The following is a 12,671-nucleotide window of genomic DNA, read 5'->3' as shown; positions in this document are numbered from 1 at the left end:
GGAACCCACAACCTTGATGTATTGGGATGATGACCTTAACCAACTGAGCTACCTGCCCAGGGCCTCCATTATTGTATTAGACAATTGAGTTTTTTCACATATATTTTCCTATTTCGAGAAGAAAGATATGAGTATGTGATACTTAAATATGTAAAATATACATTTGTGTGCGTTTTTTAAAAAAAACTTGTGTCATGAATGTCTACTCAAAGTAGGAAAACTTTGTAACAACGCCACAGAGCATCTTATTTTTCTGTTGCTTAGTGCCACCCTTACAAAATTTAATATATGGGAGAAAATTCTGTGTGTAGGGTGATCCGAAATGAGTGATCTGCCTTTTGTGTTCTTTTTTTTTTGGTCCCTAACCTACTGTGATTGATCAAGGTGCTTGGCCAGCCTAGAGGTGTTCTTTTGGGTAGAAGTTTATGGCAGCATATGGCCAAGAATACCAAAGGGCAGCGAAGGGATGGGGGTGGGGGGGATCAGTGTTGATGAAGCAAGAATAAGCATTTTTTTTCAAATAAAAAATTGAAACAGTTGCTGATTTTCTTATATTGTTTAGACAGATTTCCAAATTATTCAGGCTTCAGGCTCTTTTTTTTATTACATTTTTAAATTGCAGCATTTTATAATTTAGTATTGAATTTCAGTGGTTCCTAGAATAATATTCACTGCATGAATTGTTTTCTACAGTGAAGGGAGAAAAGTGAAGAATGTTAGTACTCAGGCCTGGCTTACATCTATTATATGTGTTCTAGAAGCTGCCTTGGTTTGGGAGCAACTCTCCTTAGTAATTGGCTTTTTGACTAATGTTTCTGTCTAAGCATTTTATATACTAAGTAAACAGTTATGCTAGAGTCCCTCCTGTCCACAGTTTCGATTCTGTTCTGCCTGTTCTTATCATAAAACTATCTTTTATAGCCAGATGCTCTTGCTACATAGTTCTTTGAATTCTCTTAAAGTCATAATTTAAAACATTTTTTTTTTCTTTGTGTTTTTTGGAAGCTGTAAGGTGGTTGAATTTCTTTTGACACTTGGTGGGGAGGAGAGAAAAATAAAATGTGCTTTAAAAAAAATTGCTTTGGTGGATGGAGTTGGGGGAGAGAATAGAGGAGAAAGGGAGTCATTTAATTATAAATTTGTATTCTGTTTTTTTTCCCCTATCAATTTGTACTGTCTTAAGTTTACTTACTGTCTTATGCTTACTTACTGTCCTTAGAATTCTATTACCAGTAAGAACAAAAACAGTGGATCATACAGTGCATACTTAGAAGGCCTTATATTAAATTACCTATTGGTAAATAAGAATTCCAGTTGCCAAGCAACTTCTCCCCACAGGGGCCTGTCACTGCCATGAGACTTAAGAAAACAATGTTCCAAATCATTTTGGAGACCCATTAGGGTCTCCCTTATGTATATTTGTTGCAAGTCTCTTATCTGTTTCATGCAATTAAATGCCTTCAGTAAGCCTAGGAAATGAATGATCCACCTCCTTATTTCTCCAAACAATGAACAACTTACATAGAGATGGATTTGTTATTTTATATGGTTGATCAGAATAGGCAGATTTTTGATTCGTTTTACCAGCCTATGACATACTTTATAAGATCCAATATTTTACAAAGATTTGGACAATTTTAAGACCCCATTCTAAGTAGAGGATTAAATGTCTAGATGCTACTGTATTGGGCTAGTGAAATTGAAACTGAAGGGCTAATGCTTAGATTGGGATACAAATTAAACATAAGATTTAAAGAATAAAATAAAAGGAAACACTGATAATAGATAGATAAAATATATAATTCTTTTGAAAACATGTCCAACTTGATTGGGAGTAAGAGTTTATATAATTTTTTAAACCATCAAAAGAGATTAAATGAGTAATTCCTTTTATGTGGATGGTTCGGCATAACCTATCCCAGATCTGTGATTTCATTAATTTATATAATTTATTAAGCTCTCATGTATAACTAATAGATTACTTATAGTCTGGTTGGTATTTATAATATTCGTTGGAGATCCATGGATTTAACATTTTTGAAAATCTGCTATTATATGCTCTGAGGCATATTCCTTAATGTTCAAATTCCTATTTTTAAATGGAGGAATTAAATCTGTAGGTTCTGATTAGTTCCTTTTTATTCAAGATTCATTTTCTTTTCCTTCCTCTCTTTATCTCTGGAAAAGTGTTTGGAATCAAAGGATGATTGTTTATAATTTTAGCTATGAAATGACATTATATCTTTAATCATCTTTAGATACTCATTACCTCTGTTTTACCTTAATGTATTACTTAGCCTTTAAAAATTGTTTATGTAAGATTATCCTTTAGCAAAACTAGTAGTAGCTTTAAAATAGTTTTATTCATGTAAGTGCTCATTAATTTTTATTTTCTTCTTAGTGAATTGTATTGTATTTCTACAACAGATATGGACTTGTTATATTTAATGGTTTCAGCCTTGTATTTACTCTTTGGAATATATAGGTAATAGAGTAATGCCTGCTTATTAAAAAGGTTAAGGTAGTGTACACATAAATTTAATAAAATTTCAGTGCTCCTTGGTCACATTATGTAACATCTTCCCCAACATTGTGCATTTTTTTTCTATGTAATTTTGCAGTGTACATAAATGTATATTTATATTATGCAGTTGTCTTTTTCACATATTATGTGGTGGAAGTTTTTAAAATATAGATCTACTTCATTTTTTAGAAGTGCTGCTTAATATTTCATAATGTGGATTTTTATTTAACCATTTCCCTGTTGGTAGACATTTAGATTATCTCCAATTTTTTTTTTCCATCCTCACCCAAGGATATTTTCCATTGATTTTTTAGTGGGAGTAGAAGGGAGAGAGGGAGGAGGACGGAAGAAGGGAGAGAGAGAGAGAGACAGACAGACAGACAGACATCGAAGTGAGAGAAACACGTTGATCGGTTGCCTCCCATATGCACCCCAGCTGGGGCCAAGAATTGAACCTGCAACCCAGGTACATGCCCTTGATGGGGAATTGAAGCCACGACCCTTCGGTGCGAGGGCCGATGCTCTAACCCCTGAGCTACATTAGCCAGGGCTCTCCAGTTTCTTTATTCTGACAAACAATGCTGCCAGTGAATGTCCTTATGCTAGATTCCAAACAGGTAAAGAAAAGTTTATTCTCCAAAAGTCTATACCAGTTAATATTCCCACTAACATAAAAGTATTCATTTCCTCATACTTCTGACCCTGGTGTGTGCATGTGTGTTAATCTTTTAAATTTGGCTGTGTTCTCATGGGCAAAAAGGGGTGTTGTGATTTTCATAATTAATTTAAAACTGACTGTATGGCCCTATGATGCTTACTAATTTTTTTGAGAGCCTTTGAAAGACCTTCTTAGAGATATCAATATTACTACAGCAGGAGAATGAGAGTGTTACTTATTACAAAAGACAAGGAGCTACTTTCTGGTGGCCTGCTACTGCCTTCTAGTGGTTAATCTTTACATTTTCCTTATCTCAACCAACTTCAAATTCCTTTGTGATGGTTTTTTGTCTTCAGAACTTACTATGTTTATTGAATAATGCTCTTTAGCACCTTTGGTACTTCTATTTTTCTTTGTTTTTGTTGGCCATTCCTTATATTGATACATAAAAATGGTTCAGACTAATTCAACATTCTTTGTGTTCACTAACATACCCTTTATTCTGACATTTTTAACTATGAAAAATCACCTAACATTCTAGTCAGGTACAGTAATCCAGCTTCATTGCAAGTGCTGTGCTAAGTACAGAATTATAGAAAGAACAATTATTGTAATGTTTTGTTAGTTTCATCTTAGTTCGTGCCTTACATCTGGGATTATAAGCATTGTGTGTTATAAACCTTGTCAATTTGGGATATTTTATTTTTCTATTGGATATATTTGAGAATTAATTCAGAAAAAGGATCAATTTAGAACAGGTTTACCATTACTGACTTGCTCAAACTTGTCTTAGCACTCAAGTTCATTCAGGCATTATTTCAGTGTTTGAATTCAGGCAATGTTATCTTTCTTACTGGCCATGTTTCTGTTCATTGTAATCATATCAAAGAACACGTTCTTATATCTAATATGTATTATTCTGTATTCACAGCTTTTGATGGGAAGCATATTGAACCTTTAAGTTCTTCTATAGTCCTGAGATTCTACTGTATCTTTTTTCTTTTTTTTTTCTTTTAAGCACAACCATGAACAGTTTTCCATCATGCCCTGATCTCCTTACTAACGTAGCTATTTCTCACATTGTATTTTCTTGTTAATTTATAAACTTTACATTGGAGCTGACTGTATGCATTATCAATAGCTTGCACATGATTAATGAAAGATTATATTTATTACCTTTGTATTTTTTATCTTTTATTTTTAAATGGCTTGATTCCCTGTCACTCCTTTACTTTTAGTTGAACTTTCCTAACTCCTCAAGTTTATTTTACTTGGTTCCAGTGCCCTTTCTGCTTAACTGTTTCCTCTAAGAAACACACTACCTTGATCATGGCTATGGCTAGAGTGACCCTTTATTAATAAAATAGGCACTTCTTTGATCCTGATATTGACTGTCATTTTATGTAACACATTCTAGTTTGTTTGATATTCACCTAAGTAAAAAATATTACCAATTCTTGCTCTGGTTGGTTTGACTCAGCGGTTAGAGCGTCGGCCTGCGGTACAGAGAGACCCGGGTTCGGTTCCCGCTAAGGGCACGTACCTCGGTTGCAGTTTGTCCCCAGCCCTGGTTGGGTCGTGCAGGTGGTAGCCACTCGATGTGTCCCTTTTACGTCGATGTTTCTCTCTCTCTCTCCCCCACCCACTCTATCTGAACAAAAAATGGAAAAATGTCCGCGGGTAAGGATAAAAAAAAATATATTACCGGTTCTTTACATTTTAAAGTGGCTATTATGTTCTATAGCAATGTGTAGCACTTACTTATTCTCAGTTTTCCACAAAGATATAACAGTCAAGTACAAATGTTGTCACTTATCTGACTTTAAAAGTGTCTATTCTACATTGTTATCTAAGTTTCCTTTGAACCATATCCATACATTGAAGAAATCAACACTTTTCTACTTAATTATTATCCTGTATCAGTCTGGGCCAGATGTTGATCAAATGTCCCATGTGTGCTTAGGTTGAGTGCCAAGAATTTTAGGGGAGGTACAGAAGAAGCACAAAACATACAAAAAAAAACATACAGTATGGCAGTGGAAATAAGAAGTGTACTTGAATTTAATAACAAGAAGTAGAAGGAAGGAGTTCATGATTTAGTAGACTATGAGTTTAATGTAAAACAGCCCTGAATTTAATAATGTAGAACTTTTAAAATCTAATAATAATAATAGAAAGAGCCCATATCAAGGACTGTGAACATAACTAATAAATTTTCTTTATATTGAATTTATTGGGGTGACACTGGTTAACAATATTATACGTGTTTCAGGTGCACACAACACATCATCTGTACACTGTAATGTGTTCACCACCCCAGATCAAGTCTCCTTCCATCACCATTTATCCCTCTTATACCCTCCTCCACTTCCTCCCACCCCTCTTCCCCTGGCAGTCACCACACTGACTAATAACTTTTTAAAAAAAACATATTAAAAACTACAAGGTATTCAATTATCAGATACTGGCTTTTTGTATTTTTAAAAAATTTTATTCAGTCTTTTATTTATTTTTAGCTATCATGGCAATTTAGACATTTATAATTAGTATCCCAATATTTTTTATTAAGATAAAATTGATATTAACATTACATTACCTTTCAATTGTACAACATAATTTGATCTTTGTATGCGCCATAATCACCACAATGATTCTAGTTACTAGCTGTCACCATACAACTGACCCCCTTCACCCATTTTGCCCACTCCCCAGATAACCATTCATCTATTCCCTGTTTCTATGAGTTTTGTTTTGTTTGTTCTTTTGTTTTGTTTTTTAGATTCTACATATAAGTTAAATAATATGGTCTAGGCATACCTCGGAGATACTGCAGGTCATGTTCCAGATCACTGCAATAAAGTGAATATCTCAGCAAAGCAAGTCACATGAATTGTTGGTTTCCTAGTATATACAAAAGTTATGTTTATACTATAGTCTATTAAGTGTGCAAGTCTTCTATGAATGGTAATATTTTTGCTGGTGGAGGGTCTTGGCTCCATGTGATGACTGCTGAGTGATCAGAGTGGTGGTGGTTGAAGGTTGGGGTGGCTGTGGCAGGGTCTTAAAATAAGAACAATGAAGTTTTCGCATTGGTTGATTATTCCTTTTATGGATGATTTCTCTGTAGCATGTGATGCTATTTGATAGCATTTTACCCACAGTAGAACTTCTTTCAGAATTGAAGTCAATGCTTTCAAGCCCTGCTGCTGCTTTATCAGTTAAGTTCATGTAATACTCGAAATCCTTTGTTGTCTTTTCAACAGTCTTCGCAGCATCTTTGCTAGGAGTAGATTTCATCTCAAGAAACCACTTTCTTTGATCATGCATTAGAGGCAGCTCCTCATCCGTTTAAGTTTTATCATGAGATTGCAGTGATTCAGTTACTGCAGGCTCTACTTCTATTTTAGTTCTCTTGCTGTTTCCACCACAGAAATCTTGAATCCCCCAATCTCGTGCCCCTCAATCTCGTGCATGAGGGCTGGAATTGACCTCCTCCAAACTCCTGTTAATGGTGATATGTTTTACCGCTTCTCATGACTCATGAATGTTGGCCTGCCTTGGTTTTTGACATGCCTGCCACACTAACTTAATCATTTCTAGCTTTTGATTTAAAGTGGGAGATTGTGATTCTTCCTTTCACGTGAACACTTAGAGGCCATTGTAGGGTTATTAACTGGCCTATTTCAATATTGTTGTGTCTCAGGGAATAGGGAGGCCCAAGGAGAGGGAGAGAGATGGAGGAATGGCTTGTCAGTGGAACAGTCAGAACACACACGACGTTGATTAAATCCAGTTTGATATGGGTGTGGTTTGTCATACCCCTAAATAATTATAATAGTAACATCAAAGATCACTGATCAAGTATCACCATAATGAATATAATAATTATGAATAGTTTTGAAATATTGCAAGAATTACCAAAATGTGACACAGAGACACAAAGTAAATGCTGTTGGAATAATGGCACCGATAAACCTTGCTCGACACAGGTTGCCACTAACCTTCGGTTTGTAAAGAACACAGTGTTGTGAAGCACAGTGCAGTGAAGTGCAGTCAGAGGAGATAGCTCTGCGTTTGTCTTTCTCTGCCAGACTTATTTCACTCTAAAATCCATCATTCCTTTTTATGCCTACAGCCCCTTATCTAGCCAAGACCACCGTCTGTTGTCTGGGCTACCTGAAGGGACCAGGGGATGAGTGGGTGGGGCATTTTGGAAGAAGAGGTATTGGGTTAGAATATATTTAAACTTTTTTTTTCTTTATTGATTTTAGAGAGAGGGGAAGGGAGAGGAGAGGAAGAGAGAGATAGAAACATTGACGAGAGAGAACATCGATGGGCTGTCTTCTGCATGCCCCCCACTGGGCATTTGGCCCCCAGCCTGGGCATTTGCTCTGACAAGAGTCAAACTGGCGACCTCTTGGTGCATGGTTGATGCTCAGCCACTGAGCCACACCAGCGGGGCTGGGTTAGGAGATATTTATGTTGCTGTGAAATATCTAATAGGCAACATATGAAACTGCCTTTTTCCATAATGGATCTGACATTATTCAGATTTATAGCTAAATAGATTGTCACCTCATAACACTTTCTTTTACAACCAAGTACTATAATCATTTGTGTGAACTCATTTATTCTGGGAGTGGGAGGTGAAGGTGGATTGGGAAGGTAAAGGTTAAGAAAGGATAATAGTAGATCTATCTATTGTTATTCCATATTCCTTTCTAATGACATACCCACCTCCTCTCTGCTAAGTGTCACTAACTTGACTTCCCAGATATACAGGGGTGGCTCTGTCCCACTTCTTTCTAAATCATACCAGTTATAGCATCCTAATCTGTTTGTCTAGAAAGATCCTCAATTCAGCTCTCTAGTCTGACCTCTGTTTTTCATGTTATTATGTAATATGCTATTCTTGGCTTCCTGTGTAATATAAGACAATGCAAAAACTCCAGGTTTTCTGCTCAGATTGTTTGCATTGGGGTTTCTTAGCACACACACACACACACACACACACACACACATTTTTGTTAATCTTCACTGAACAATATTTTTTCCATTGATTTTTAGAGAGACTGGAAGAGGGGGAGGGGGAAAGAGAGAGAGACATTGATATGAGAGATGTCTCCTGCACATGCCCTGACTGGGGCTGGGGATTGAACATGCAACCCAGGTACGTGCCCTTGACTGGGAATCGAACCCATGACCCTTTGGTGTGTGGGCCAATGCTCTAACCACTGAACCACACTGGCCAGGGCCTTAACATATTTTGTGGTGAAAAACCAAATATTCCAGGGGAATAGAACTTAAAATTGAGAGTAAAAAATCTGTTTCTGCAGGATTTCTTCCCTAGATTTGAAATAATTGGTTTGATTTTTCTCCCCAGTTTTTCAGTTTAAACATCAACCGTGTCGTAGGCCATAATGTGTTTGTATGTGGGCTATTTATTTATTAAGATCTTACAGATACCAGTATCTGAAACTATCACACTTGTTTTTGTAGTTATCTAAACAAATTTGTTTGTTTCACCCCCTGCTCCATGTAAATAAGCCCAAGAGAGCAGGAACCTTGTCTATTTTGTTCTTAGTGCATAGTGTCAGAGTTAGCATTGGACAGTTACTGACTGGAAGAGTAACACTTCTACTTTGGGCCTTGGGAGGCTCTCCTTCTTATAATATTCCCATCTTTCTTTCAGCATTGGAGAGGGGTCTCTTGAAGACACTGCAGAAACTGGATGAATATCTAAATTCTCCCCTCCCTGATGAAATTGATGAAAATAGTATGGAGGACATTAAGTTTTCCACACGTAAATTTCTGGATGGCAATGAAATGACATTGGCTGATTGCAACCTGCTGCCCAAACTGCACATTGTCAAGGTAGGGCGTGGGGCCACATCGCCACTAGACCTAGTCTGTTATGTACTGAGATTGCACTTCCTGTGTAAACTTTTCTGATCTTTTAACATATGACTGGGAACCCCCCAAATAGTATGATTTAATGCTCTTAGGCAATAGAGTTAATTAAATGGAAAATTTTGTCTTAACATTGAGACATATGAGAAAGAGGAATATTATATTTTTCTATTTAAGGCAAAAATAATTTATTGAGCATTTATTGTGTGAGACACTGTTAAATAGGATAGTAGTAAATACCAGTTGTACAGTAAAGATTAAGCAAGAAAAACAGAGATCTAAAATAGTGTGTGTTTTTTAGAGTATCTGCCCATGGATGGCTCTTGGCCATCTCTCTGACAGTCAGGGCAGGTGTTTGCTGTCAGTGTCGCACTTCGGAATCTCTGGTGTAGTTTGCAGTTCTTATCATTATTTAAAATTCTAGTGGGAACGAAGGCGACTTCTGACTTCATGCTCCCCCTCGCTGGTGAAATTGATGAGAATGGTATAGAGGACATTAAGCGTTCTTTCAAATAGAAGAAGTTCTCAGAGATTCACAAAATCTGTGTTCCTTAAAAATCAGAGATATTTCTGGTTAACATGGAAAATAAATGTTTACTTTTGATCTCTTTGTATTACAGGTGGTGGCCAAAAAATATCGCAACTTTGATATTCCAAAAAGAATGACTGGCATCTGGAGATACTTAACTAATGCTTATAGCAGGGATGAGTTCACTAATACCTGTCCCAGTGATAAGGAGGTTGAAATAGCATATAGTGATGTAGCCAAAAGACTTACCAAGTAAAATATCACTTATGAGAGAGTTGTCATCACATCTTTTCCTGATTAAGAATATGCTTTTCCTAACAGACTGCTCCTCTTCCTATAAAGTAGAAATTTTATTTTGCATGAACATGGCAGTTATTGAAGATTAGGATAAAGGAATAGTAAGGTATAGTAGTTATCTTTAAACATACACTCCTAAGCAGTATTATTTTAAAATTCTTTTACCCTGCCTACCTCCCCTACCGTATCCTCCTCTCTTCTAATTTGGAGACACTTCATCACAAACTTTTTCCTTTAGAGGTAACTTGCCATCTCTCTAGAGCCCTCACCATTGTGTCCTTTCATTGTGTTTTCATGGCAGGACTTTTGAGGTGCAGTGTTTAACTGTTAAAATAGTAACCGTGACCTCATCAGTCATCCCCAAACTGGTGCACAATGCATGGTACAAGGAATATTTATGTATTTTTGGACTTTTATAATATTTAGTAAGAGTATATGAAAGGATTGCTACTGTATCAGAATACTCTGTTTCAGTTTAGTCTGTCCTGAGATGTACCTGAAAGATGTCACCACCAGAGAGGAGAGCCTTCTACAGAAAGTCACTACAGATTTTGCTGTTCTACTTTGTACATGGATTTTTACTTTCCTAAAAGCAGTTATCTTTTAGACCAATTATAACTTCTGACACTATGTAGAAGCTAAAAGTTTAAGATAAATCAATGGGCACCTTATATTCTGTCTAAATGTGGTATTCGCCATACTTATTTTGCCCAGTGCCATCCATTTGGAACGTTATTGCTTTCTTCCTTTATTTTGAAAAGCTCCTTTTTAGTAAGCATAGACCTTGCTGTTTGTAGATCTTTTGAGCAACACTACATAAACTGATATTTAGTTGATTTAGCTACAGCAGTACAATGATTAGTAAGGTAAAAAGTAACACAGACATTAACCTAAGGAATTTAGGGTGGGTTTGTCAAAATATCAAGTAGAATTTTGTTTCTAAAGCATATTTAATGTGGGTAATCTAAAGAATGCATTATACATCCTTTATTGAAAATAAAACACACAGATTAGCAGCTTTTTCATTCCACCCCCATTTACTCTTAGATCTTTGGCTCACTCCTTTTGGGCTAAATTGTAGTTGCTATGGTGAGTACGTATTTACTACAGTTTTGTCTAATGTTAATCATTGTATTTCCTTCAATTAAATTTTTCTACAGCCACACTGAGGAATAGCACTCTGCATGTTTGTATTTTTAAATTGAAGTCCTAAACTAGGGTTTTTTTGTGCTCTAACAAGGATGAACTTTGTGAAAATAAAACAGAAGTTTGCTGTGTATTTATTTTTTTAATTGGACTTTCTAAATACTACTCCAAAGATGGGGTTGAGATTATAATACATTTTTGCTAATTTTTTATACCTACCAAGTGTTATTTCTCATAGGCTGTTTTTGGAAATTTCAACTATATTACTTTGAAATGGCAATGATTTTCTCCCTTAGATATGCTAACATTTAGTAAGCACTGGCTTTATGGAAGCAGCCTGATTTTTATAAGCATACTGCATTTTTTTTAACCTACCAGTAATTAGTACAGAAAATAAGAAAAGCTCCATATTGTATCCATTTGGCTCAGGGAGATTATTTTTGCTTTCCTTTCTTAAAACTCCTTATTGCTGATCAAAAGTTTGAGCACCCACCGTTTAGTAATTAATATTGGATGCTGATTTATCTGGTTCCAGGAAGAAGTACTATCAGGTTGTCTGCTGTGAAATTGTATAGCAGCAGCTTCAGTGGGTGAGAATGTCACACCTGCACCAGTACACAGGCAGCCATCATCACTTTTCACCTAGTCTTAAATAGTGGTAACTGGGCATTCGGTTGATACTGAACCTTGCCTCAGAGCTTAAATTATGAAAAAGATTCAGAAGAAGGGGTGACTGTTCTTTCCAGTGAATGGTGGACTAAGTGGTGCAATGTAGAGGGTTAACGAGGAAAGAGCAACATCCCTTGAAATAGAGTGATGAAAAATAAATTCTGAAACTCAATTGTGAAACATTTTTGCCTTGGATATTTATTCTCTATCTTAAAAATCAAATTATCTTTTGATTCCACCTATCTGGCCTTCTCAATGTCCAAGGAAGGTAGGGCTGTTAAGATTTTGATGAAGGCAGAATGATTTTTTTCTCTGTAAAGACTTCATTACTTTATCAGGGAAGTTAGTCACATGAAATTGAGATGGGCAGATAGACAAAAGCCAGTAAATAGGATGATCCCAGCAAAAGCTCTTTTTCCCTATTATATATTTGTATAGAGATCATAGCTTAAATCTTAGGAGATTTGCATAGCAATTTGTGTAGTGTTTGGGTTGATATAATGGAAATCACCTGATATTATTTCTGCAACTACTGAATCATTTACCCCTTCATTTAAACCAACAAGATTAGAGTCTGAATGGAAGCTCTCACTATTTCCCAAGCTCTCTATTTCAGTTGATGGCTTCCTTTTTTTTTTTTTTTTTAAAAGTTAAATGTAGATTTTTCTATACAGTTCTCTTATCTTCTTTTACTAGGATTGTTGACTTGTGATTAAATTTATATAAGACTTTATTTCTTGATAACTTTGGCTTACACAACTTTAAGTCCTTGAGCAATCTATATACAATTAGGAGATTTCTGACATTTATTTTTTACCCTAAGTTGATCAACTCTAGAATTTAGGCAGTTTTGCTTCTGTTGAGTTTTGGATCTCCCCAGAAATGCATGTAGATAGATATTAAAAATCTATGAGGTAAAAATGATAAGAAATAAAAAT

General features: G+C 35.8%; 1 protein-coding gene across 2 annotated transcripts in view; it reads left to right on the top strand.

Annotated features, from left to right (window-relative positions):
* CLIC4 (chloride intracellular channel 4) overlaps positions 1–12,388 on the top strand; it is a 69,485-nt gene extending 57,097 nt beyond the window's left edge. For both annotated transcript variants that reach the window (XM_036255269.1, XM_036255270.1), the window contains 2 exons: positions 8,875–9,056; positions 9,713–12,388. In XM_036255269.1, coding sequence (XP_036111162.1) covers positions 8,875–9,056; positions 9,713–9,877 — 347 coding nt within the window. In that variant the 3' untranslated portion in view covers positions 9,878–12,388. The remainder of the gene's footprint in view (positions 1–8,874; positions 9,057–9,712) is intronic.
* The last annotated feature ends 283 nt before the right edge of the window (positions 12,389–12,671 follow it).

This window comes from Molossus molossus, unplaced genomic scaffold (assembly GCF_014108415.1).
Source record: "Molossus molossus isolate mMolMol1 unplaced genomic scaffold, mMolMol1.p scaffold_m16_p_12, whole genome shotgun sequence".
NCBI classification, from domain to species: Eukaryota; Metazoa; Chordata; class Mammalia; order Chiroptera; family Molossidae; genus Molossus; species Molossus molossus.
The sequence above is the reverse complement of the archived record's forward strand: the minus strand, read 5'-3'. Positions and strand labels throughout refer to the sequence as shown.